This window comes from Zosterops lateralis (assembly GCF_965231275.1).
Source record: "Zosterops lateralis genome assembly, chromosome: 13".
NCBI lineage: Eukaryota > Metazoa > Chordata > Aves > Passeriformes > Zosteropidae > Zosterops > Zosterops lateralis.
The window spans coordinates 5,115,414-5,143,085 of NC_139773.1; the positions used below are offsets into that span (position 1 = coordinate 5,115,414).

Sequence of the window (27,672 nt, forward strand, 5' to 3'; positions counted from 1 at the left end):
TGTCCCATAGTGGTTGTATCCTACTGGGTCCATTGGTCCTATTTCACTTCAGGCAGCTTTTCCTATCCCTTTGAACATTTCCTCTGCTGAAGTCCTGTCTATACATGTTGTTGCTGCAAATTACCTTTTATTGTGGTTCTTACGATTTAGATCTTTGCTAGCTCCCCATCTCAAATTGCATCCTTTCCAGCCTTTTATTTATCATTAAATCAGGATTTTCTGGTGACCTTTCAAATGTTCTTTTTAACATATTGGAGTAGGTGGATATTTGAAAGCTTGGGAGACAGGGGGAACTGTGTAATAGTTACAAGTTTGCTTTTCCTACTAATTAATGATAAAATCCTCTTGGTTTTCATTATACCTGATTTAAGAAGTGGAAGACAACAGATTTATTAACCATTACAACCCCACTATGCTATCATGTTTTAGCCAAAACAGTACAAAGCAAAAACCCCAAAGATTTAAATACTATCATGTTGCTCTGGGGTAACAGCACTGGAGAAAGCCCTTGTGACACCCCAGCTGGAGTGCTGCATCCAGCTTTGCTCCCCCAATGGACCTCTCAGGGCATGTCCAGAGGAGGCCATGAAGATGCTCAGAGGGCTAGAGCACCTTTGCTATGACACTCTTGGGCTGTTGGGGAACAGAAGGCTCTGGGAAGACCTTAGAGCACCTTCCAACGCCTTAAAGGGCTCCAAGAGAGCTGGACAGGGGCTTTTGACAAGAGCACGAGTGATAACACAAGGGAGAATGGCTTCAAACTGAAAGAGAACAGGATTAGATTAAATATTGGGAAGAAACTCTTCCCTGTGAGGGTCCTGAGGCCCTGACACAGGTTGCCCAGACAAGCTGTGGATGCCCTTGGATCCCTGGAAGTGTCCAAGGCCAGGTTGGACAGTGCTTGGAGTAGTCTGGTCCTGTGGAAGGTCTCCCTGCCCATGGCAGAGGGTTGGAATGAAGTGATCTTAGGTTCCTTCCAACCAAACGATTCTTTGAGTCTGTAATTTTATCAATGCTTCTAATGTGAATCCTAGTTGTGCTGTTATTTAGCACTTTGTTTATTAACCCTCTGCCAATCTAGTTTGAGGTGGTAAGGCAAAAATTGGTAAGTGGCTTCTTAGACCATATATTGTTCTATCTAAATCTTTGTTTTTTCTTCAGGCTCATGATGCCTCCTGTTGTTATTCAGGGAACCATTATTTAGGGCAGAAACTTCACAGTGTAGCTGAGTTTATTTCTGAATTTCCCTTTTATGTAGGCGTCTGCTATCTCTGACATTAAAACATCAGTACCAGCCTTCAGCCACAGTGTATCTTCTATTCCTTACTCTGCTTGTTTTTTGTGGCTTGTGGTTTTTGGGTTTTTGTTGTTGTTGTTGTTTTGTTGTTGTTGGGTTTTTTGCGGGGTTGTGTGTGTGTGTGTTTTGTTGTTTTTCCTCCAAACAAGGAGGACTTGGTTTCAAAGCAGAGACCTTTGAGTGTTGTTAAATTGCACACCTGCTGACTCATGTAGCACATGTGGCTGTTCAGGAAGCAATTGCTCAGTAAGAGTGTTCTTTCTGTTCAGTCAGTGAGTTGATTTGGTTCCAGCACCTCAGTCCTGATTTAACTACCTGTGTTTTCTAACCAGCTTTGTGCTGCTCCAGCTTTTTTGCTGACTGATGTTCTCTGGCCATTCAAAACTGGAAGTGTTTCCTGAAAAACTACTGTGTCAGTGCTGTATTTGGAGCAAATTGTTACTGATATAGAGCTGCAGGGATTGTGTGCACTGAACTAACATTGTTATGCCTCTGAAATGCCTTTTTAAATACAATCATATGTCATATAAACAAAGAAGCAGTCAGTGAATGGGGTGCATCAGATAAGTAACAGTGAAACGAAAACAGCAGTGGAGAGGGTAACTGGGAACATTGATGCTGGTCAGTGAGGGTGGCTAATTTTCAAAAACACTATTTCATGGAGATGGAAAGGTGCTGAATATGTTCTTTAATTTGGTTGAATGTTTTTCTTGCATTTCAATGCTTGGAGGCTCCAGCAAATATAGGGAATGTGAGTCCAATCATAATTTCCTGTGTTGATTCTCTGAAGTTTATGGCTTTGGTGCTGAATTGGTGCTTCTGTTCAGGAGATGGGGACAACTGCAGGGATCTGGAGAGAGTTGAAAATAAAATATTTCTGGATTAGGTATAGATTTTAATTTTTGTAAGGTTTCAAGTCTGTAGTAGAAGTTCAGTTGCTACAATGTACCATGGAGCGTAACTCAAGTGCAATCCAGTTTTAAATGCAACACACTGTGAGCTTGCTTTCTGAAGGCTCAATGTAATTTTTATGACAGAGCTTTTATATAAGATGATTGCATTTGGCTTAAAACTGAGACCAGCGGGATTTCTGTGAGTCTGCTGATTTTCTGCTTTCCTCTTACATACATCAAAGCCCTGTCACACAGCAGCCACTTACAGCACATGCACTGGGATTTTTGTTAGCTTCAGAATTAAACATGAAAAAATCTTGAGCAGGGGAACTGCAGGGATGCCCTGAGAAATGCTGTGTTCCACTGCTACAGGTCTGGTACTCAATGATCTGTACTCAATGAAGCCACGTTGTTCCTGGGGGTCACACAGCCCTGGGTTTGTAGCATTGCCAATACTAGAATAATAATGTTTTGTTTAAAGCTGCATTTCCTGGAATTATACTTTTTGTCACCTTCTTTTTTTAAAAAAATTACTTTATTGTTTTTGTGGTTGAGAAGAAGAATTTCAAAATGTGTTTGAAATGCTTTTTAAAACCAGAACCAAAGAAAAGCAGTTCTTACTCCAAACACTGATTGGTTTTGGGAACATGCTCATGGCTCTGCCTGTTTGGGTTGTGCAACTTGGTTGGGATGTGTGTAAAGTTAGAGCAGAGCCCTGACTGGATTACAGCCATTCATTCTACGTGGGATTTTAGTGAACAAATGCTGGTAATAGCTGAAGTTCTTATTCCAGTATCTCTGACAATTTTCACTGAATTTACATTTTGTCCTACAGACTTTCTAATAGGTAATTACAGCATTGCAGAACAATTCTGTATGGCTCACATGGTGGTTTATATTATAGTCTGCTCAGGAGCTAGATAACATGCTTGCTCAATGATACCAATTCTCCTTTCAAAATTTTGTTAGTACTTGAAAACCAGAAGTAGTTTAGCTCAACCCTGTAGGTACCAGCTGTTTGTGCTATTTTTTCCTTCTTCAGTTAGGTTTTTGTTCTTCACAGATATGACTATAACAGTAAAAGGCTTTCTTTTATCTGTTTAAAACTGCTTTGTACTATATTTAGCTTATCTCCTTGGTATAAGCAAGTAAGTTATCTTTAACTGCCGTTCAGGTAATGCAGCTTCTCAAAGTACATAAAATGACAACCTTCTATGGTGTAATAAATCATGTATTAGTCAGAATCAGGTTACTTTTGAATTGCCAGGAAAAGTGCTTGTGGAATGCTCTGAAAGCCTCATATAACTTGTAGGGTCTCTCTTTCTTGTTATTAAATATTTTTAATTTTCCATTTAGAAACAAGTAGTTGGAGAATGGTAGACATCTCTGTATCTTAACTTAGCAGGGTTGTTTTGAAAATAGCAGGCAGACATCTCAACATGTTTTTCATGGTTTTTTGAGAATGACAAGTCCTGTTTCACCACCTTTACTAAACAGACTTGTGCATCTCTGGATATTGGCCTGCATTCTGTGGTTGCTGGGCAGAGCAATATGCTGAAGTAGAGGGTGGAAGCAAATCCCTTTAGAGGATTCTGTGCTGACAGGTTGCACAAGCAGCTTCCACAGACATGGAACCACACTGGCTCAGTCTCTCTGCAGGTTTTGTTACAGAACACTGTCCTATGTTACTTGCTTTCTAAAAGGCTTTTAAAATCTCTAAGAGAGCAAGTTCTCTCTCCTGTATGAGATAAAGGGACCTAAAATATTTTGTGTTTGCATTCTTCTGTTCTGCAAATGAAAGATAAGAAAGTTTCTCACTCTTTTGAGCTATGACACTATCAGTCTTGTCTTTCCATCATTGCTCCTAATTATTATTTATTATTAATACAACCACACAATTGCAAATTATTGCTTCCTCTCAGTGGAATTTAGAGTTCATCCTAAATTGCTGATTTCTGAGCAAGGGAAGTCCTGCCCTTGATAATCTCCTGTGATACAATGTCATAGATTTTTGGGTTTGTGGATGAGAGGAGAGCAGTGAATGGTGGCTTTGACACTTCTTCCAACAGTGCTGATGTGTTGGGATGCCACAGGCTGGGTGTGGGGGTAGCTGCTCCCCAGACAGAGGTGAGCAGGTGGTTCCTTTGCTGTTTTGCAGGCAAGAACTGGGACCTGACAGCAGCCTTGAATGACTATGAGCAGCTGCGGCAGGTGCACACGGCCAACCTGCCCCAGGTGTTCAATGAGGGCAGGTTTTACAAGCAGCAGGAGCCAGAGCAGCCTCCCCAGGTGACCAAGGCTGAGAGGCCCTGCCTGCAAAGGCAGGATGACATTGCCCAAGGTAAGAGCTCCTCTGTGGGGTTTCAGGGACAGGTGGGTGTCTAACCTGTCTGCTTGGGAGCTGTGCTTGGCTGCAGAGAGTGGGAGGCCATGTGCCAGCAGCCTGTGAGCTGTGCCATTGTCACAGGGCTCAGAGCTGCTGCTAGACCCTATTTTTCACGTTTTAGTGGTTGTGAGCTCTGCCTCAGTTCTGCAAGTTGTTTTTTTTTTTCAATGTGTGATTGAAGTTAAATATGTTGTCCCCAAGCAGTCCTGTGGTACTCGTGAAAGGAGTTAATTAGAAGGTGTCACTCTTGTATATAGTTTTCTATGCTTATTGAAACAAACAAACAAAAAGGTTTAAAAATCAGTATTTCACTCTTTGCATTCTTACTCACAGTATGTGAATAGGGTATATGAAGACTATGAATAACTTTCAGCTTTAAAATTTCATTCTTTTCTGCTTCCACAGAAACTGCCTCCTATCCCCTGCTGAATAGAAATTGAAACTTAAGAAAAATTAGTCAACTACCTCTAACAGTTAATTTCCAGTACAAGATGATAAGCATTAGAATTTGCTTTTTTGTTTGCAGACCTCTTACGGGGTTTTATTTCAGATGTCTCTCTCTGACTGTTGGGTTGCAGTTTTTTTCTCAAGAAGCTGTAGTTTGCACCAAAATAAATCTGCAGGTCTGACAGCTTGTCATGTAGGCAGGTAATAGCAGTAGCCTGGTGATGGCTTTCTGTGAAGCCATTGAAAGGAACACAAGGGCTTCCCCTCTCCTGCTGGCTCTTCCCTCCTATTAAACAGGAAATAGCATCAGTACTTAAGAGTTTCAGTAAAGCTTTTTTAAAATTGCTGACTTCCATCAGGAGAAAAGGAACTGTGGTGCTTCTTATGACGCCTTAAAGCACTGAATACAAATTAAGGGAGGAAGAGCAGCACAGCTGATAAAACCATGTCCCTTCAGCCTCTTTGGGATAGAGTTTGCACTGAGATGTCCATCTGATGTTTAGTGGTTGCAGTAGGTAGTGTGGGGTATGTAGAGTACGTCTGGTTTGACCACCTGGACTGACAGGAATTTGGCTGCCAGTTCAGAGTGTAGCTGAGGGTCTCCTGGTCAGAGAGTCACCTCTGACTGCCAGGTGAGCCTAAGGGTGTTCAGGGAGGAGCAGAGAAGGGAAAGGAGCACCTTGGTTTGCACCAAGGAGGGGAGGCTGGGCTGTGCTGTGAGGGGTGATGGAGTGGCAGCGAGGGGATGTCACCTGGAGCTTCTGCCCTGCACTTCAGTGCCCCGCCTTAAGGGATTTAGCTGAGATGTACAGGGAGAAGAAACAAATGCAAAATCTACCCTCTCCCTCCATTTTGGATAATTTAGGGAGTGCAGTTTAACTCTCGAAATTAGAAAAACTTTGATCCATTAGAGAAACAAAAGTTTCACAAATTGCAAGAAAATTAATTTTAAATAACCATTAGTCAGTTTGAGATGTCTTAAAAATACTATTAGTGATAAGTTATGTTAAAATAAGCTTTAATTAGGAGTTCAAAACATTAACTGATTGTCATCTGTCTGTCAATAAATGTTTCTTTCAATGAGTCTTTGAAAACCTAAGATACATCAAGAAAAAATTTTATAGGAATATTTGTGTTTCATATTTTGTTACTTTTACTGCTGGTCTGTTTTGCTAGAAGGAGAGTCAGGTTCCTCTGGCTGGCCAAAGGGATCTGTAATAGGAACAATTTTTTACAGTAGGGAAATAACCTGAAAAAGGCAGCAAACAAGACATGGAATAAATTCCTAGTGAAATAAATGTGCATTCACTAGTCTTGGCATTGCCAGCCTTTTGTGCAGTGGTAGAGATGTAACTTCTCTTTGGTTTCTCCACAGAAAAGCGTCTCTCCAGAGGCATTTCGCATGCCAGCTCAGCCATAGTCTCCCTTGCTCGCTCACATGTAGCAAATGACTGCAGCAATGAGCAGTTCCCTTTGGAGATGCCCATCTACACATTCCAGCTGCCAGACCTGAGCGTGTACAGCGAGGACTTCAGGAGCTTCATCGAGCGCGACTTAATCGAGCAGGCCACCATGGTGGCACTGGAGCAAGCAGGTGGGTGACACCTCGGGTGACTGCCAGCAGCTGGGTGACACCAGAGGTGTCAGTGGTGGCCAATCCAACGTTTGAGTTGGCATTTCTAATCCTGCTTCATGTCTGGAGCTTGCATATCCTGCCTGGGAAATAAAAGCCAGAGAGTAAAAGCAACTACTGTGCTCATTGCCAAATGACACGTATCCCAGTCCTCTGTTTCTTTTAAAACATTATAGAAAATTGGTCCAATTTAGTTGATAAAACAAAGAAATTGGGAAAGGAAGGAAAGGGCTGAGGGGGAAGTGATGCAATAGACAAGGACATGAGTCTGGATGGTCAGAGGAGGCTGATACTTCCAGTTCTCATCAGGAAATTATATTGCAGTGACTGTGAAAGGAAACATCTTCAAGTTCTGTTGCAGCTTGAGAAAATAGTTTTTAGATATGTATTTTATGTATTTATTGTTTTTTAAAAATGCAAAACTAGGTAATTTTAAAGTAATACTTCAGTATTGCCATGGGGAAAAAGTGTAGATATTTAAAATTGATGTTAAATTACATCTATTAGTAGTTTAAAGTTTTAAGCCAATTCTGAAGGATATGGAGAAATCTATTTAAAATTAGTATTGATGCCTTATGAAACAGCAGGAGTGCTAATGAAGCATGAAATGAACACATCTGTATAGTGAAATGCCCAACCCTGGTGATATAATAGAGTTGTAAAATCAGATTTCATGGTTGCTTGTGGGATATGGAATAGACCAGTTGTTTTTTTGTGTGTGGATTGCTCTACTGGCTTGTGTGACAGTCTGGATTGATCTGAGATTCATTCTCCAACCCTGGTGCCCTGTGTGAGCCCAAATTGATCAAGTGCAGGTCGGGTTTGAGGCAGGAGCTCTGCTGATCTGCTGTCCCACTGGGTACTTATGAGGTGTTGTCATGTGCTCTCTTTTGGCCTTGGTAATTGAAAAGCCAGACACACTTAGATGATAGCCTCAAACAGTACATACTTTAGGAAAAAGAAACAAAACCTAAAACAACTAAAAGAACCCCAAGCAGTGTTCAGAAGGCCTTTTTTTTGGGGAGGAGAAATAGCAGTATAAAATAAGGTAGGAATGCTACCAGGCAACTATGAAGCATGAAAACTGCAAGTCACCTATCAAGAAAATATATCCAGTTTCTCTAAGAACCAGCTACCCCAAGGAGGACAGGGAAAAAGTAGGATGATACTCCCTCTGGCAGCTCTGCCAAACTCTCCAAATTCCATAGGGATATCAGAAGATGCCTTGGTACAGTACCATTGTTGACCTACCTGCTTCAGTGCAATTACAGCCTTTAGAATCTAGTATGAGCTAGAGGATCACAGAGGCTTTCTGACCTTAAAATCAGAGAATATGTGAATTTAGAACTGACATCCTCTAATCCATACAGAGCTGGCTGGCTTTGAACTTGAAATGGCTGCAGAAACTACCGAATTTGCTGCCTCTTAGCATTCCTCTCTCAAATCTCTCTGAAAATTAGAATAAATCATTTATTCTTTCTGCACATTAATTAGGGCAGTAACTTGACACACACTGGAAAAGTGCCTTCATCCCCAGAGCCTCTTGCATCCTGGAAAGAAGGTTTTATCATTTGAAGTACTCAGGGTTTTGATCACAGGTTTCCTTGTAGCCTACATAGACTTAGTTTATATTGTGAGCATTTCATTCAAATAACCTGGAACTTCCTGGGAAACACTTCTGTATTTCAAGTACATTAAACAAATCAAACAGTTTGCTTAAGAAAATTATGTGAGGCATCATAGAAACAAACCTTTTGTCATGGTTTTAGATGTAAAGATATGCTGTTTCCTGCCTATTTTGTTTATTTTATTTGTTGTACAAAATGAAGAGAGTGAATTAATAGGAAAGCCACAGAGGATTAGACATTTTATTGTCTCCTACCAACAGTTTGACTATGGTTTGGTCAATGATTTAAAGAAAACTAAGAGATGAGGTGCATGCCCTGCCTAAAATCTATTTCAAACCAAATCCTATGAAGGACAGTAGCTTTTCTGGCTGAGGTTGGGGATGTTGTTAAAGGAAGAGGGAAGTGTGCTTGGGAATAATACCATGAATTGCAAGAGAAAAGAAATAGGAAAGAGGCTGATTAGGCAAAAGGAGGAGGAAATTTGCTAGGAGCTAACAGCTTACTACTCCCAAAGCCTGGACTGGGAGAGCAAAATTGCCACTAACAGTGTCACACTGTGTTCTGAATTGGCCATATGAGCTGGGTCTGTAAAAGCCTGTAAGGTTTTTATGTTCTCTTTTTATATGCTTAAACTCTTGCTGCCTTGACATCTATATGTGACAGCATATCCTGGTTACATCCCATATGTATGGAAACTCAGAACAAAATTACCAATTTACTGCAAAGTGCTGTGTGAGATGATAAAGGAAAGGCCCAGAGAAAGGCAGTATGATTTATTTACTCCCCACTGCTGCAGTGTATTATTTACTCCTTCATATGAGTGCTTTCCAAATATTCCTCTGAAAGGATAGAATGCATCACATCCATAAAAGCATTTTGAGGTTTTGTCCATTTTGTAAACTCAGCTGTTGATTATTGCCAGAATTGGAATGAGGTCAGCTCGTGAGTAACGGGCAGACTGATCTCTGTGAGCTCTGGTAGGAATCGCTGGGGTTCTTCAACAGAGGATGGCTCAAGGCACTCATAATATTAAATGAAATTTGTGTGAAAACAGTTTTATAATTCTAAATATTTTGCTGCAGCAAGTTGATTTTCATTATAGACACATGCTCCCCTGTGTGTTGTTAATGTGTGGGTTGACACAAAGAGAGACATAATGAAAACTTCTGCTATACTGAAGTATTGTGTTTTAAAAAACAGTACAGGCAGAGGAATGGCTGGTCTAACACAGTGTTTTTAGCTGAAAGAAAGCCAATTCTATTGCAGTGCTGAAATATAATTCAATACAAATAGCACAAGTATACTGTATGAAAGTCCAAGAACTGGTTTCCTATGCTTTTCTTTCTGTGCTCGTGTTTGTGTTTCCTAAGGAGCATTTTATACAGCTACAGCCAAAGGGAACAGTAATATGCTGTTAGGCCTGGGCTTCGTGTCCCCCAAACCAATCCACCAAAATTGTGGAAATGTTTGATCTCAGTTTTCACTTATGCTCCATTTTCCTGTTTTTTCCCTAAAGGGACCCACTATAACCACTAGATTTGAAAAATGAAAATGCACCACTTTTTTGTTATAATCCAATAATAAACTCATATCTGCTATTTTTTCCATCAGCCATAAGCTTTGTGATATTAACCAAGTCCCCAAATGCTTTTTGTGGAAAGCACTTGATGGAAGATCACTTTTATAGAAACCTCCTGTTACTCAAAAGATTCATAAGCAGCAGACTTTGGCATTTCTTACCAAGAGATGTTAGTTAATCTGCAAAGAACTCATTATTAAGTCCTACCTAAGGTCTGTCTGGTTTCACATCTTCTAACTGTGCTTTATGCAGCACCTTGGTATAACTTATTGCTAAATATGATTCCACCAAAACATTCCGCTAAAAACAGGTGGCAAGTTGTTATTTTCACAGATGCAGGAGTTTCTAAAAATTATCTTGGTATTTCCAAAGGCTGTCTAATAGTGCTTTAAATTAAGTTTCTTTATTGCATATTTAATTTAGAACTCGGTAAGCCTTTGTGCATTTACAAACCAGCTGCTAAAATCATTTGAGGATTACCAGATGTGCTTATTGATCTGCTATGCATCTTTACTATGTGGAACTCTTAACCCATTCTGACTAATTGCAATTTAATTTCATAGTTCTAAGTACCCAGAACAAATAACTGGGGTACATAATAACTATTGCTACACTATTTCCCCCCAATGTGTAGTTACAAATAAGCTTCAATATAATTTTGTAATGAAAACTTATTAATGGAGAGACATTTATGTGTTGTTTGAACTTCCTTCTGTTTTGGGGTTTAACCTTAAGTGCAAGGCTCCCTATATAAATATAGAGATGCTATTTCCTCCCAGTTTCCCAGTCAAGAAACAGGGAGAAAAAGTCTGCCTATTGCATTATTCATTCAATTATTCACTTGTGCATTACCCACAGACCTGCCAAATCTTGGGAAATGTACCAGCTCTACTCATCCCTGTTAATCATCTGCTCTTCCTCATCCCCAGAGACATTACACAATTACTCCCATTTGCCTTCTTTCTATTAGAGGTGCTCACATGACCTTTTGACCAGGACTTAACACTCCAGTTTGCTACCACATGGCAACCTGTGTGCCAGCAATTACCTACCTGTAGTGTGGGCTTGGGCAGTGATAGTCTTCATGACTTGTTTCTTCATTAAATATCTGTCCTTTTGCCAGGCTTTTCCAGAACCCATCTCTCATTTATAATCTGTAAAACATGCTTCACATAGCAATGATGGATAAGTGATTCTCTAAGTATTCCCAAAAGAGAAAGGCCACATTCTATACAACACCCCGGGCTATGCTTTGGTGTCATTTTAATTCTTTGATAGTGCAGCTGCTGGTTTTAGTAGATCTAATAATGATTTGCACTATGGGAAATGAGAGGAGAATCAGCTGTTGAAACAATCCATCTGATTGAAATAATTCACTTAATAAACTTACCTTTATAGTAACATATCTTGATTACCACGTATAGATTACTTTTGTCTTTTGACATAAGAAAAAATCCTTTATTACCTTAATATAATCTGTCATGCATGTGTGGGAGGCCAATGTTGATTATGTTTAGGAACTGACAGCAAGGCTCATAATAGTATTAAGGCAATAATCTCCTTGGAAATCCATCCCTGGATGCAGCATATGAGACTGGAAGATGCAAATCAATTAAAGGTGCTCTTTTCTTTTCTAGATCCATGTAGAGAATAGTTTATCTGCCTCATTTCTAATCTTTTCAGTTTTGACTTCTGCCATTACATTTAAGCTTACTTGCTCAAGAGGGTGCTCATGGTTACCCCTGCTGCTGTGTGTTTACCTGCACAGAGCACTGCTCTGCTGCAGGTTCCTCTCCCCTGCAGTAAGTGTTTGTTTCCCTTGCAGGACGCCTCAATTGGTGGTCCACGGTGTGCACAAGCTGCAAGCGCCTGCTGCCCCTGGCGACCACGGGTGATGGGAACTGCCTCCTGCATGCTGCCTCTCTGGGTAAGGGACAGCCTGGGCAGGAAACCTTCTGTCAGGACTGTTCACTGCTCTGCTCTAGCCCCAGCCAAAGCTCAGAAACACAGGAGATACAAAGATCAGCATTAAAAGTCTGATTCTGGAGCAGCATGTCCTTCACATCTCACTGTAGTGTTGTTTCCCTCAAGCATGCCTAAAGCAGGAAAGGAAAAGGTTTCTCAGGATACGAAAGTATAACTGAAACAGTATCCAAACCCATGTACCACGACACAGTGATCTGTATTTTCCTTATATTTTTTGTGTTCACAACCCAAGAGGTCTGGAACAGGCAAATTCCAGGTGCTTCTGCAGGATTGTCCTCATTATGTGCAAGGAATTTCATTCATTCTCTTGATTTTCTTCTCTGCTGTTTCAAGAATGCAGTGTCAAGCTATCTCTGTTAGTTCCTTGTAGAGCTTAAGCATATATGATATAGCATTTGGAATGAATTAAACTAATTTCCAATTGGTAAATTAATTGTTTATACAAGATTTTTTAAGCCTTTCTGCAAACCAGTAGAAACCTGTGAAGCTGAAGGTCTTTGATGTGCTTTTGTGTTACTATCCTATTATGAGGGAAGTTAGATTTTTTGCAGTTGCTAAAATCTTCCACCAAAATACTCCAAAGAGTGGCTTTTTAAAAACACAGGGATTTTTAATATTTTGAAGAGACCCCTCTTGTTGAAAGAAGTAGTAAGAAAGGAGGTTTTGCTGTTCCCAAGGATCCTTTTATCTTTTTCTACTTTATTTTGTATGTTAATTACTGCAAATGTTTGGAGTATTGTGCCCTGAACCCAGCAGCTGACAATGTGGTGACTGAAACATGGCTGTCTGTAGGCACAGGACTGGGACAGCTCTGCTTTCTTTTGGTGTAGGTTACTATTTCCAACCATATAAAAATGTTTCATTATCTTAAAATGAACTTGAAAGTCTGTGGCTGGTTGTATTTTTAGACTTACTATCATCTTGAATGCTTGTCTCTTAATTTGGTGTTGAAACCAAAGGAAATTTCCTGCTGTGTAAGAGCTGGAGCCTTTGAGGGCCAGCACCATCCATGATTGTGAGAGATGCCTGCAGTGCTCATTAACATCCTTGTGCCTGCTGGCAACTGCAGCTAAAACCAACCTGTGCACTGAATATTCCATGGCTTGCAGCAAAGCTGGAGTTGCCTGCAAGCAAACACTGAACCAGCTCAAATCCTTGGTCGTTCCTTAATCAAAGTTTAAAATGTGTTGGAACTCCCTCTTGTTGTTCATTAGCTTATTTGCAATGACTCCTCCTTCTGGAAACCTTAAAAACAGTGAGTGAGTTATTTGCCAGGGAGACTGTTCAATTATGTATTAGCTATTTCTATTTCACTGTAGCTTCTCTAAAGCTGGGTGTCATCTTGTGCTGCCTTAGGGATGTGGGGATTTCACGACCGGGACCTTGTGTTACGGAAAGCCCTCTATACTATGATGAGAAGTGGAGCTGAAAGGGAAGCACTGAAAAGAAGATGGAGATGGCAACAGACTCAGCAGAATAAGGAGGTCTGTATGGCCCAAAGATAGGCTTGTTAATATCATTTAGTGTTAAAAGCATTCTTCTGAAATTTGCTGTGAAAGCTGTCAAATTCCTTGAGCTGCCATTTTGTATGGGGAAAGAGGTACTTGTATTTGAAATTTTCATACCAGAATGCAAATGTGTTTTTTGCTTTGTGGGTATAACTATGCAGGGTTTTGTGCCTAAAAGGTCTAAGATGCATTTGGAACCTGTAGAAAATTAAATGTGTAATTTTAGCTATCAAAAGCATTTAAAAATGAGGGAATGAAATCCATGAAAGAGAGAGAACCCCATTTAGGAAGGATTTCCCAGAATTGCAAATTAGGATTTTTAAAGCTGTGACCAAATATTGAGTGGAAGTGTTCTAGCTAAAATCATCTGTAAGTTTGGGTTGACTTTTGATTAAAAGCTTTACGTTCAGCATGTTACTATTTCCTGAAGATGTGTGTGCCTAAGCAGTGGCTAGAAGAGCCATTCCTTTTTCAAGAGTAATCCTGAAGGGAAAAAAGTTAATGCACTAACTCTACAGTTGGTATTTTAGGTCTTTTTAATAAGCTAATATTCTTTAACCTGAGTAGAAATGTTGAACTGTTAATGTTTCAGGATATTGAACTGAGTCACATGTGAAACTCAAGTTAGTTGTAAACCCTGCTACAGAGCTCTGCTTACACCATGTGCGAGCAGAGAAGTGACAGCATTTCCTGTGCCCCACAGTCAGGTTTGGTGTACACGGAGGAGGAGTGGGAGCGCGAGTGGAACGAGCTGCTCAAGCTGGCGTCCAGCGAGCCGCGCACGCACTTCAGCAAGAACGGCGGCACCGGCGGCGGGTGAGTTCAGTGTGGGAGCTCAGGGCTTCTGCACCACACAGCCAGAATGACTTCAGCAGAAGCCATTCATTGTTTACATTCCAGCAGAAGCCATTGATTGTTACATTACACTACAGTTATGGATTCTAGGACTGCTGTTCACACGTTCACACAGTTTTGGCTGGGTTGTGCCGCTTTGTTCACGAGGCCGGCACGTGTCCCTTAGGGAATTTGACTGGCTACAGTTCTGAGCTTTCATGGCCTCCTTTATCTCATTCTTGTTGTCTTGGTATTCTTGTTTTTCAGGCTCTTCTTATTTTTAGCCCTGTTGTTGTCTCGGTAACCTTGATGAATTCCAAAAGAACTGATAATAATAACGAATACCTACAGGTGGTAGTTTGGCTGGAGCACTTTGTATTCCAAGTTATTCAGATACATTGCTACAGTTCAGAGTGTGGCACAATCTCTCAGGCTTTGTTCTCAGCAGGAAAACAACACAGCACAACTGAGTGAAGGTGTTCATAGCATCACAAAACTGCCTTTGCAACTGCTGTACTCTTTTGGCATGGCGGAATTATCTAAATATCCCATTATGATTTTAGCATTTTAGTGATGTTTTCTTGTACAGTTACCACACTAACTTGAGTTTACTTTGTGTTCAAAAGAGTTTCAGTTTAATAAATCCTAATCGATTTGCTCCTGGAACAAGCATGTTGGCAGTATCACTTGGCTTCTTTTTCAGGAATATATTTGGGAAAAGGTTTGGGATGAAACAGTATCTACAACATTTAAATACCACTGACCCACATATAGAATCTGCTTTAAATAGCCAGTGTGATAAAGCCCTTGCTTTCAGTTATCCCCAAAGGACAGGATTATTGACCAGCCTTCAGAATGCGGAAGCTTTAGTTTTTGTGTCTAGTGTTTATCACTAAAAATATTTAGTGTTTGCTCAGTGCATGATTTTCTCTACCTACAGTTTCCCCTGAAGACAATCATGTGTGTAAACTGACAAAATAAAGTATACAGCACAATGAGAATAAAAAAGTTTGTAGAAAATATTCCTTTGGTTCTGAAAGAATATTTTATTTTGCCTTTAACCTTGTGATTTTAAGGACAGATAATTCTAGGAGTTCAAGAGGACTTTGCTTAGAAAATTGCCACAGTGTGTCTATTTTTTCTATTTTGAAGTTAAAAAAAAATTCCACTTTAATCTCTAGTTTGTTTCCTATGTTTGTAGATATTTTTCTGTTGATGTGTTTCAGTTTTCTAATGCAGTTCAGTTCATATTTCTATTAAATTTGGTCATTCAGCCCCAGTTTTCTCTGACTTGTTCTATTTCATTCTGTATGTTCCATGTACCACATATTTTCAGTAGCTTCTAGTCAGAGGTGCCCTCAAATGTTATCTTTGCCAGGCAGGCAACCCTCAGTTCCCAGGTACCTACAGGGGGAGTAGTACTAGTACCTAAATAACCTTCTCATCATGGTTTGCATTTATCTCTTTTTCCAGTCAAAATAAAGTAAATACAGATAGCAAACAGTTGATTTTTCCTTTGAAATAGTCAAAAATTAATCAGGCAAGAAACTTACCCTATTCGAGATGTGAATGTATACTTCTCTTTACATTCATTCCAAAGACAGAATGAATGTGGCAGAGTGAATTATTTTTTCATTTAATGAGCCCATGTTCAAAGTAGGGTCCTTGACAAGGAAAAGGAATATCAAAATAGTATTTTGGAGATGGGGTATATTATGTCCTCTGGTTAGGTGCTATATTAAGCAAGCTTGCACATCAGTCTTTGAACTGTAGATGACATATATTCCTTTGCTGTCAGAATTAGCTAAAGCATCAGAAGTTGTATCTGCTTCAAAAGAATTCAGTGACAAACCTAAGGCTGGAATTCTGCTGCCTCATTCACCTGCAAACTTCTTTTAGTTATTTTTCAGAGTGATCTGCGTGCAAAGGAGATCAGCAATTGACACTAAATTTCCCAAGATTTCTCCTTTGAGAGCACTCTCATGCTGAGGCTGGGAAGTGGGGAAAAAGAGAAAAAGGAAGAGAAAAATGTGGTTCTTAAGTTCTTGTTTCCAGCATGTAAAGCAGAGCAAACTTATGAAGCAGATTCTTGTTTTGAAACAGATTTGCACATCCTCCTGTAAATGTAAAAAATGAATTCTAGATTAACATAATTGCTTCATTTATCTCCATTTACAAGCAAAAGCAGGGGCACTGAATTGAAGGAACTGCATTGAAAAAAGGAAGATATCTGTACCCTGTTTTTTGTTAAGAACCTAACTATTGCCATCCTGCTCAAAAGAAAATTCCAGTCTCTTTCTTCACTGTGCAATTGTCAGTCAGAGCCTGTTCTCATGTGAGAGTGAATATCACTGTTGTTATTCACCGTTGAACACCCAGGTGCTGTCATGGTTTGAGCTCATACAGACCCTGGCAGTGGATGGTATTTGTACTTACTGTCACCTCCTAGCTGTGTCTGTGCTCTTGGCATTATCTTATTAATAAATTCAAGGGACTTTAAATGGGGAAGAAGGGAGAAAATACTGCTGTAATCTTCCTGTGTGTCATTGGAATTGAGTTTGAGGCAGAAACCCAGAACATTTAAACAGGAAGTGCCTCTCAAGTGCAAGTGTCCTGTGAGGCTTTGGGCTTGGTTTGGTATTCAGAGTGCTTCAGCAAACAGCTCTTCATACACAACTCCTGCAGCCATGCCAGACCCTCCCCTTGTACAGAATTTAGTTTAGACCATTTAACAAGACATTACCCTAAAATTATTTTTATTTGATCTGGTGTCTGTTACAGGAGTGCTATTTCTTTTAAACTGTTCAGTGTATGCAGCAATTAAAGGGTGCAGATAGAAATGGTTCATTATAACATATTTATTGATTATTAGCTGTAGTTTCTAAAGGCTACTACCTCTTTTTATCTGGCCTGTTTTCAGTTCACATAAAGTACTGAAGCCAAGCACAGCCAAATTGCTGTAGTGATTCAAATATGGAACCCAATGCTTTCACATTCTGTGTTTCCTTTCCTTTAGTCAATTCAATATACCTTTCTTTCCTTGAAGAATGAAATAGAATGTTCCACTCCTGTGCAATTTCCTGTGTTTGAATTGCTGACAAACAGTGTAAGGAAATCAAAGGAGAGGTTCCTACACCTACAGCTGCAGCTGTGGTTTGTGCTGGTTTTCATTTGGGGGTTGTTAAGCTGGAAAAGAAAGGTGTCAGAAATGGAATGGAGGCACACTGAGCCCTGAACTCAGAAATCATTCTGATCTCCTGCTTCTGGCAAATCACCAGGTTGAAGAACTTTATCCCTGTGATGCCATTTCAGTGCATCTCAGCTCTCTGAGGGCATTGGTCTCTTGCTCTGTGTGAATCCCAAAACCAGCCCTAAGCTCAGAATAGCTGTTAGAGCCTGTTGGACAGAAAATCTGGAGCTGTGTGTGGGAAAGGAAAGGCAGGTTGCCATAGGGAGCTGTTAGAAGGAAGTCCAAAGACATGAGAACAGATCTTGCTCAGTTTACAGGCAAGAGAGCAGCAGCCAGCCAGGTGGAACAGCAGGGTAGGTGACTTTCCCCTTCCAGCTTTTTGAAAGCGTATTTCTTTCATTTCTGGCTGCAGTACAAATTGGATTTTCCATAAGAGAGGGAGTCTCTTTGGAGTGATGAGACGGTGTCTGCTGTGTTTGGACTGGAGGTATCAGTAGTCCTGTAGGTCAGACTGAGATTTTTATTTTTATTTGTTTTTCTTTTTATTAGTAATTTGCTCTTAGAATTGAGATTATTTAGTCAGAGTGCTGTGGTTGAGCAAGATTCTGCAATGCAGATTTACATGCTCTTATATAAGTGGATTTCATTATTTAAAGTTAACTTTACATGAACAGAAGAATTAATTGCAATTTCTTACATTTTCTTTGCTTCCCCTGTTTTATTGACGAAATTATTTTGTCCACAATTTTCATGGTCATGTAGCCAGCATGCATAAAAGACCCCTGAAAAAAAGTGGAACGATCAGTGGATCAAAGGATGTGGCAGGTTGCTATGGATACTTGTTAATAATAATTTTTCATTCTCATTAATCTTTAGGAAAATTCATACTGAATCCTCAGCAAGTGGCACTAGAATAATATATAACAGGCCACATGAATTACTGCTAGTGATGGTAGAAAATTGAGCATTGAAAAGGTTTCCCAGAGAGGCTGTGAACTCTCTCTCCTTGGTGGTACCCAAGGGCTCTCTGGACACAACCCAGGGCTTTGGGTGGCCCTGATGGAGCAGGGGCTGAACAAGGGGTTCCCCAGAGCTCCCCTATGGCCTCAGCCACTCTGATCCTGTGGCAGTGAGCAGTGGAACGTGTAACAGCAGAGAAGGGTTTGAAATGTGTGAATATGATCAGAGATAGTGAATCAAGCAACGTGGGGATGTGATATTGAAGAGGAAAAAAGCCCAGTGGAATTTTGGAGTTTGTGCAGTCAGGCATGGCATCAACTGATGAAAGGGATAGAGATCCCTCTGATACAGCTGTGTCTAGAATATGCCTTTCAGTTCTAGAAACCTCATTAACTAGGAGATGAGGAATAATTAGAGGATTTGAAGGAAAAAATTAGGACTGATAGGCTGGAAATATTAATGTGAGAAGATAACTGGAAATCTTTCTGACATATTGTCTTGCCAATAACATGATTCCCCTGAGTTGCTTTTGGCTGACAGATTACTCTGAGGTGACAGAATGGACTGCAAATGCTGAAAAGCTGTCACAGCCAGCTGTGGAGAAGAGTTCAGTAAGGAACAGGGGAAGAAATTGCAAAATGAGGAATTTGGTTTGAACATCAGGAAAAATTTCCTGTGAGTTTGGGTAGTGGGAGGAGGATCCAGGGAAGGAGAGGTGTTCCTCTGCTATTCCAGTGCATGTCCTGTGCCAGCCTGCTGGTGATCATTCCCACCCTGCTGTGCTCCTAGGCTGGGATGAAAGATTCTAAAGAGAAGTTCCAGGGATGGGCTGGATGCTGTCAGACCTCTGAGAGGTTGCTGTGTTTGTCCCACACACTCTGGAGCAGTGTCCAGGCACTTCTGCTCTGTTACTGTTCTTCACATACTCAGAAAATGAACCACAGTCAGTTCTGGAGGTTCCTGCACAGCTGGCAGGAAGAGGGATAGGTGCTGCCTCCATTTAAGAGTGTGCCTGTGTCACCTTTATTTGGTTCTGGGTATATTATATTCTTAAGTGGCACTCAGCAGTGAATTATCATCTTCACTTTTGTCTGTTTCCCACAGTCCTACCATTCTTCAGTCTTCTTCCATCTAGTTTGTTTTCCAGGCAGAGGCAAAGCTTTGAGATGTGGTGCTGACATTATTGACATTAAGCTGGGAAAACAGAAAGGGGATAACTGAAACCAAATGTTCCTTAAATTGTTTATGCAGTCACAGAATGGCTTGGAAGTTGTCACCTAGATAAGTGGGGACTTGAACAGGTTTATTCTTGCAGTCTAGATAAAAGAATTACCTGTTTGGTAGAAAATTGACTTTCTAGGTTGGCTTCTAAACATGCTGGGCATTTCCATCTCCTGGAAGGTTGTGAGGCTGATCTAAAGCATAGTGATACTAGTTGGACAACTTTTTTTTTAAAATGCTGCTATTATTTTATTTACAAAACTGCATTTTCCTTTCAATTTCTTTTTACCTACTTCCGTGATTGAAATAAGGGTTTCAGAAGAGTGGGGATATAAGGGACAGTGAAGAAGAAACAGCTACAGGGATGTGTTGATCCACCAAAGTCTCATGGTTGGTTCAAGCTGGTTCATAGTCTTAATGCTGTGTCTTCCAGAGTGGACAATGCAGAAGATCCAGTGTATGAGAGTTTGGAAGAATTCCATGTTTTTGTCTTAGCCCATATCTTGAGAAGGCCAATTGTTGTAGTAGCAGACACGATGTTACGAGACTCAGGGGGAGAAGGTAAGAGCTTTTATTAGAGATCCATGCTCCTCTGTCAATTGAATCAGCTGTAAACTGACACCAGCAAAAGATCCAGCTGTAACATATCAGTGTTTATGGCAGAGCTGCTGCCTTTTTCTGAAAGAAAATTTATAAAAGGAAAACACAGAACGATTCTCAATCTATTTGTATTAGATAAAAAAAATACAGGATAATTATATAAGCCTTGCTGAAAACCTCTTTATCCTAGATATTCACTATTAACTTAAATAACCACCACATTACAGAACACAATACATTTCTGACTGGTCTAAATGTACAAAGCTCTAATTTTGCCATATTATTTAGATGCCCCTTTAAACTCTGCAGAAATCAATCTAATCTGACTTTGAAACATTAAATTTTAAATGTGTGTATCTTGGATTTTGTTTTTAATTACTCCTTTGCAGCTTTTCATTCAAAAGTTTCCCGAATGTTTTATTCAGTTTGCACATGTGAGCACACAAATGTTAGATCTGTATGCGGTGCCAGATGGACAATGTCTGAGCATGACTCAACATTAAATTCATCTCACTTTCTACCATGAACTAACAGAATTCTAATTCATGATGGGGTGTTAATTGAAGGGGGATGTTTGGCTGATTAAAGGAGGATGTTAAGCAGGTGATGGAATTAACAGAAATTTACTTCCACAGGAAAATACTGCATAATTTAAGTTTCCATTGCAAATTATGAACTACAAGTAATGGTTGTAGATTATTCTGTAGGTTATTGAAAAACACACCTGAAAGACAGTGCAGTCATTGGTCACAGCCAGAATGAGGGGTTTATGAGGGGAACTCATCTTGCAAGTATTTCAGCAATAAAGTCTCACATTTTTGTAGCAAAAGGAAAAATTATTGGTTGGAAACAAAAGCATTGTGCGAGTTTTTGTGCCCAAATTTGCTGTTTCCCATAATTACGTATATAAACAAGTGTAGAATCTTGCAAAGGAAAATTTTGCCCCTCCAGATGGAGCATCCCATTCAAATCCTACTTGTAGGGGGTTTTTGAGTCTTTCCTTAATTTTATCATATATTCATGTATATGTACATTCAGATAAATACAATGTGTGTGATGAAATGTGTGGGCTATAAACATATTTGTAATGTTTCTTATAGAAATCTGTTAATGGAAGGCACAGAGCATGTTACCCAAAGGCCTGATAGTGTATTTACTGATGATTGTTAGAAAATAATTCTGCCTAGAAGCACTGAAGGAAGGTACAACTCTGCTCACCTGTGAGAGTCATCTAGATTTTGTTATAAGACCATAATAGTTTTACTAAGAAACAATTAGAGCAAGGAAAATTATGTAAGAGCAGAAGGTTTTCCTTATGGTTCTTCATTTACTTCCTGGCATTTTTATAATGAAATTTTACCTGTTGTTGTGACTGTTTTCTGCATTGATTACTTTAAGCTGCTCTCCTGGAGCTCTGAAGATATTGCAGCACAATTGTTTATACAACTCCTGTCTGTTCTTTCACATAGTTGCAAAAATCTCCTTTTTCTCTCCAGCGTTTGCACCGATACCATTTGGAGGAATTTATTTGCCACTTGAAGTTCTGCCAAACAGATGCCATTGCTCACCTCTTGTGCTGGCCTATGATCAGGCCCATTTCTCTGCTCTTGTCTCCATGGAACAAAAAGACCAACAGAGAGAACAAGGTATGCTTTAAACACAGCAATGCTGACATATATATTGAATATAGTGGACAAAGTACTTTCTTTTACCTCTAGATGTATTTATCTATCAGAAAGGAAACAATACTCAGTAAATTTTATTGCTGCATGTTTAGGAGTTTGAGTGGCCTAATCACAAGACAATGGCACGGTCCATTTCTTCCTTTCTAACTACTGGAATAATAGCAACAGACTGACAGGAACTTCATTTATCTCAGGCACATCTATCTGCCTTCAGTACTCCAGGTCTCACAAGAGCAATCATGTTACAATCATGTTAAATATCCTTGATGTGAGCAACTGCCTTTCTGTAGGATCTTCCTCCACCTGTATTCCCACAGGAAAGGTGCTGTGAGAGAAACCCCAATCAGATATCCAGCACAGCATCAGAAACCTTAAATACTGACTTTCATGTTCAAGTTCATCCAGGTTAATCACAAGGGTCGGTGAATCAAAGTGGTGTTTGTTTTGTGTGACCTGATTGCACCTCGCTTACTTCAGGGCTGTGAATGCAGAGGCTTCAGTTGTGTGGAGCAGCAGAGAGCATTTGGCACTTATTCTGGGATGGAGGGAGTGCTGTAGCTGCCAAGCCAGCTGCTGTTGGAGACTGCAGCAATCCAGCAGCAACCACAGCACTGCTGTTGTCCTCCATGCTGTGACAGGAGGGAATGGGCTCAGGGATGCTCCAGCAGTGCCTGGGGTCTGCACCTTGTCAGCAGAGCAGCTTTGGCACATGGCAAGGGAGAGCCACAGTTGCCAGGTGTTAGCAACAATGGCACAGGGGCCTCAGCACATGGGCAGATGTTGAGCTATCAGAATGCAGCTTAGAGCTGCACCTTCTTAGAAGCAGCATCCTGGAGAGCCGCGCCATTCATAACTTGTAGTATTTATGCTCTAACTAAGTGTCAGGAGCACCATCTGAAGGTGTCTGAACTACTGCAGGTACATACACACACGTTTAAGCAGCTGCTGAGCTCTCTAGTGGAGGAGACAGTATGTCTCTATTTGAGAAATATGTGTGGTCAAATAAATACTGATGTGAATGCCTGAAGTTCTGCTTTGGCATGGAGTCCTGTATCAGATCATTTAAAACACTACTATAAATAGATATAAAGAGAAAACATGCTAATATATATCCTCTCCTTGTCTGGAGAGGATATAAAACACATTTTGACACTTGTTTTTACACACAGCACACAGCCCCTGGCATTCTGATGGTCACCAGGGGCCCCCTTGTTTTGAAATCCACTGTCTGATTAAAAATGGGTAAATACATTTACATTAATGCAGGCTCTGCTGATGCAGATGTTTTGTGCCTTTGTTTATGGCAAACACAGTTTAGGTCTCAGCTGTCCCTGAGGTTGCTTCCTTGGCATTGGAGCTTTCCATCCTGCCATGCTCAGTCCGAGTAACACAGTGAGAGGTGTGGCAGTGGTCTGGAACAGCACCATGTCAGTCTGTGTGTCAGCATTTCATTGTCCTGGCATGTTCAGAAAGAGTTAAAGTGTTGTTCTTCTCAGATGAATAGCGGCACTTGAGGCATGAGGATGAGAGCTGAGAAGTGCTGTGACTTCCTTCACAGCACAGAAGGCAGCACACCCAGCTAGGGAATGTCCTCACTGTGTGTCTCAGACTACCATGGACCAACCAACAGCTGTTGCTTGTCACTTATCCCATCTGCTGGAATTAGGGCTGGTAGACTGTGCTTGGGGTAGTGTAGTTCCATCTAGAGAGCCACAGCCCAGTGGGACCAGCCTGACCAAAGCTGCAGACCCTGCTGGGTGTCAGGGAGGTGCTGCAGGCTGTGGGGTTTGGTTTAGAAATAAATGGGATGGACCCTGCTGCAGTTGTAACATAAAAATACTTTTGTCAGAAACTTGGGGAAATCTTACATTAAACCCCAGCTATCAAATAAAGTTCCCTGAGAGAAGAAATCTCTTGCCCTGAAGACAGAATTTTTGAAGCCCCTCACTTTAGCAGATTTGTTTTCCATGAAAATAGCAGTGCTTCACATCAGCCTCAGACTATATCTTAAAATGGGGATATACTCAGCACTCAACTCAGTGAACACATTTCTGACACTCAGAATGTGTACAGGAGTTAAGACAACAGTCACATGCTATGGGCAATCAACTCTAAACTTTGTTTTATACTTAACTTTGTATTTTAGGAAAATGGAGTATCACTAAGCAATTTTAATAGGTATTTTCAGTATCAGTAGAAATAGCAAGCTTTAAAAGTATCATTTTAATTTTTTTTAATATTTATTTAACTATGTGAAAATTAGTTAGTTTAAAGCTGCCCATGGAGAAGAAAGTCACATTTACTTTTCGAAGTTTCTATCCCAAAAAGAGACTGCTTCAACTCTCTGGCAGTTCTTTGCTCCCAGCTTTCCATCATCACCTGTCCCAGGATTACATTCCCAGTTCTTTACCAGGCTGTACCTGTAAAACCAGGTGCTGCCAGAAGGGAACTGCTGTGTTGTAAACTTACATTACTTTTCCTAAGTTGTCTCCTTCCTTTAAATGGTTGTGGTGTTGCACAGCCAGGTCAGATGTCAGCCCAGTCAGTGCCTGCTGGTAACTCAGTTAATTGGCAGCATACGTGTTTCCCTTGTGAAACACGTTCAGTTGTTTTCTCAGTTATTCCAGCCTCTTTGTTGCAATAATTTCATTGACTGCATTAGGGTAAGCCCTCATACGACACCAGGGAGCGTTGGAAGTGTATTCATTTGTCACATCTGCTGCACATTTGTGATGTTCCGGTGCCCCAGGACGTTGCGGTGCAGCGTATTCTGAACTGCAGCCGTGGGCTCCGTGCCCCCCGAGTTTCCCGAGGAGCTGCAGTCCCGCGCAGGGCGGGTGTCTGTGCCCGCTGTGTTCGGGGAGAGGCGCGGGCAGGGCGGGTGTCTGTGCCCGCTGTGTTCGGGGAGAGGCGCGGGCAGGGCGGGTGTCTGTGCCCGCTGTGTTCGGGGAGAGGCGCGGGCAGGGCCGGGGTCTGTGCCCGCTGTGTTCGGGGAGAGGCGCGGGCAGGGCGGGTGTCTGTGCCCGCTGTGTTCGGGGAGAGGCGCGGGCAGGGCCGGGGTCTGTGCCCGCTGTGTTTGGGGAGCGGCGCGGGCAGGGCCGGGGTCTGTGCCCGCTGTGTTCGGGGAGAGGCGCGGGCAGGGCCGGGGCTGCGGCTCCCGCACAGCGCGGCAGTTCCCGGCGCGGCCGCCAGGGGGCGGCGCCCCGCGGGATTTGGGTCTCGGGGCCTTTCTGGGCAGCCCCGGGAGCGGCCCCGGCTGAACCGGGATCGTCAGAACGGGGATCGGCCCCGGGAGTGGGAGCGGCTGAACCGGGATCGGCCCCGGCCGCAGCCACGGGGCCCCCGAGCCGCTGCGGCTGCCGGGGTGAGCGGACACTGTGTGACCGAAATGCTGCGCCTCCGCTCTGACCGGACCGCAGAAAAGGCTACAAACAGCATAGAATCCCTAGTGTTCCAGTAACTGAGTGCCGCGATGTTTGGGCGGCTGCTCCAGGTTTCTTTGCCCTTGGATTGTCTGGAATGAATACCCAGGGCGAGTCCTGAAGGGTTCTGGTGCAGAAAGGTAAATGCCTTGATGGGCTGTCCGAGGAGCAGCAGTGACCGCCATGCTGAGGATCCTACCCAACCCCTCAACAGTTTTTTCTATTTTCCTAATCAAATGGAAGCAAATCAGCGGCTTTAATTAAAACTGACATTGCTATATTTCTTAGTCTCTTGCTGGTGATGAATGATAGACACTCTGTGACATCTGAGTGTGGTCCCTGCATGCTGAGTGTGAAGCAGTCATTAAGAGGCAGAGTCATTAGGGCAGAGCCTGAGCAGAGAGGGGAAAGAGCAGAAGAGCAAAACTGCTGGGCAGCACTGCTGGGCTGTAAGAACATTAATGGCCTTTGCCCTGCACTCACTCAGAGGCCTCAAACTGACCTCTTAACCCATATGTATGTTGATCTCTGCTCTTCAATTATGTTAATTCAGTTTGAATCCAAAATCACTGTAGCTGCCTCTTGCTTTGTTTCTTAATGCTAATATCAATATATTTTTCTTTGACAGTACAAAGGTAATAAACTGAAAAGACAAAATAATTAACAAACATGTGAATCTCTGAATCTGAGAGATAAGCAGGAATATTGCAACATTTTATTGCTTTCTGCTATTCTAATGGCTCTGTCTCCAGGAAATGTTGATTGTACAGTACAAATGGCCATGTGGTTCTCTCCAGAGGTCTCCCCTCCTCCACAGGTGACTATCGTTCACTCCAGAGCAATCAGTGTATTAACCTCTCCCTCCTCTCTTTCATTGCACAAACATGAAAACAGGCAAATGGAGCCCAGTATAAATCATTTGTGGTGCTCTGGATGAGGCAATTCTGCAGCACAAATTCTGCCCTTCTTGAAGCAGTGATTCTGCTTTTCACAGCTGAGTCTTTTCTTCTTTTTGTCATTTTTGTTCCCCCCACCCCAATCCTTGTTTCTTCTCTGCTTCAGCGGTGATCCCCCTGACTGACTCTGAACACAAGTTACTGCCTTTGCACTTTGCGGTCGATCCTGGGAAAGACTGGGAGTGGGGAAAAGATGACAATGATAACACCAGACTGGCCAAGTAAGACCTTTCTGTAACTTTGGTGTTAAGCAGTAAAATGTCTTGAGCTGTACCTGGTTGGATTATTGGGAGACCTGCTAACAGCAAGGCCTTGGTTTATGTGCTCTGCTTACACAGCAGAAGACATGGGGGGGTCTTCAGCTGACAGTCACAATCAGCCTGCTGTTACATCTCTCCCTGTTAGGAAGTATTGCTTTTTCTTTCAGGCTTTTTGACTGTTTTTTCCCCTTCTTTTTTATCTTTAGTTTGATTCTGTCTCTTGAGGCAAAACTTAATCTTCTGCACAGCTACATGAATGTAACCTGGATCCGCATCCCATCTGAGACACGGGTAAGGTAAACTTCCCCCTCGGTCCCACAGCCTGGGAGATACAGTAGGATGGGCTGCCTGCAGACACCTCAGTGTCCTGGCAGCAGGGACAGGCACTCAGGGCTCCCTGACACCAATCAGGCTTACAGATTTCTCTGGTTATTTGTTTTAATAACACTGTTGCTTTTATATTTTTGGCTGGAACGTGTCTTTTAGCTTAATTTTTATGTCATATATTTCAGTAATTTGTGTAATTTAAAGAGACCTTTTCTCACCATTATTTTCTCAGAACTTTGTCTTGCTCTCCCAATGCCACTGTTATGTCACCAATTTCTTTCTGAGAATGCATTTGCACCTGTGAACAGCTCCCAGTTTAGAGTGGCTGATAAAAGGCCACAGACTGGCACTGAACTGTAGCCTGCCACTTCCAGAGAGCTGTTTTAGAGCCATGCCCAGCTGGCACTGAGTCAGCTACAAATTTCTCTGCAAATTGCATTGAATAGATGGAGGGGTTGGGCTGGAGGCAAAAGGTTGCTAGGAGAGGATGGAGGTGATTTAGACAGCCTACACAGATGGGGTCTGAACAGAGAAACAGAACACAAAAGGAGAAGGTATTTTAACAAGCTGGAAGAGGGGAAAAATCCGTTTTTCTACAGTTTCTAAAATAGTAGCTCCCACATCAGAAAAAGGAGAGTCAAAATGGTTCTGCAGTTTTTAGTGGTGAGCCCTTGTGAAGCCTGGGTTAACCTCTCCCTGCTCACATTTGCTGCATGAGCACAGTAAGGTCACTGTGGCACTTTCCCCTGTGCTCCATGGGAATAACATTTCTGCTCCCAGCTGGGCATTGGGGTGCTCAGGGCTTCCTGGGAGAGAGGACAGGTAAGTACTCAGGGACAGGTATTTCTATATCAGAAGTA

General features: G+C 41.7%; 1 protein-coding gene across 3 annotated transcripts in view; it reads left to right on the forward strand.

The window, feature by feature from the left end:
• Positions 1–27,672, forward strand: part of OTUD7A (OTU deubiquitinase 7A) — a 98,834-nt gene that overhangs the window by 68,659 nt on the left and 2,503 nt on the right. For all 3 annotated transcript variants that reach the window (XM_083871188.1, XM_083871187.1, XM_083871189.1), the window contains exons 8-16: positions 4,349–4,531; positions 6,399–6,617; positions 11,689–11,790; positions 13,206–13,333; positions 14,061–14,173; positions 19,996–20,123; positions 21,659–21,808; positions 26,332–26,446; positions 26,692–26,776. In XM_083871188.1, coding sequence (XP_083727314.1) covers positions 4,349–4,531; positions 6,399–6,617; positions 11,689–11,790; positions 13,206–13,333; positions 14,061–14,173; positions 19,996–20,123; positions 21,659–21,808; positions 26,332–26,446; positions 26,692–26,776 — 1,223 coding nt within the window. The remainder of the gene's footprint in view (positions 1–4,348; positions 4,532–6,398; positions 6,618–11,688; positions 11,791–13,205; positions 13,334–14,060; positions 14,174–19,995; positions 20,124–21,658; positions 21,809–26,331; positions 26,447–26,691; positions 26,777–27,672) is intronic.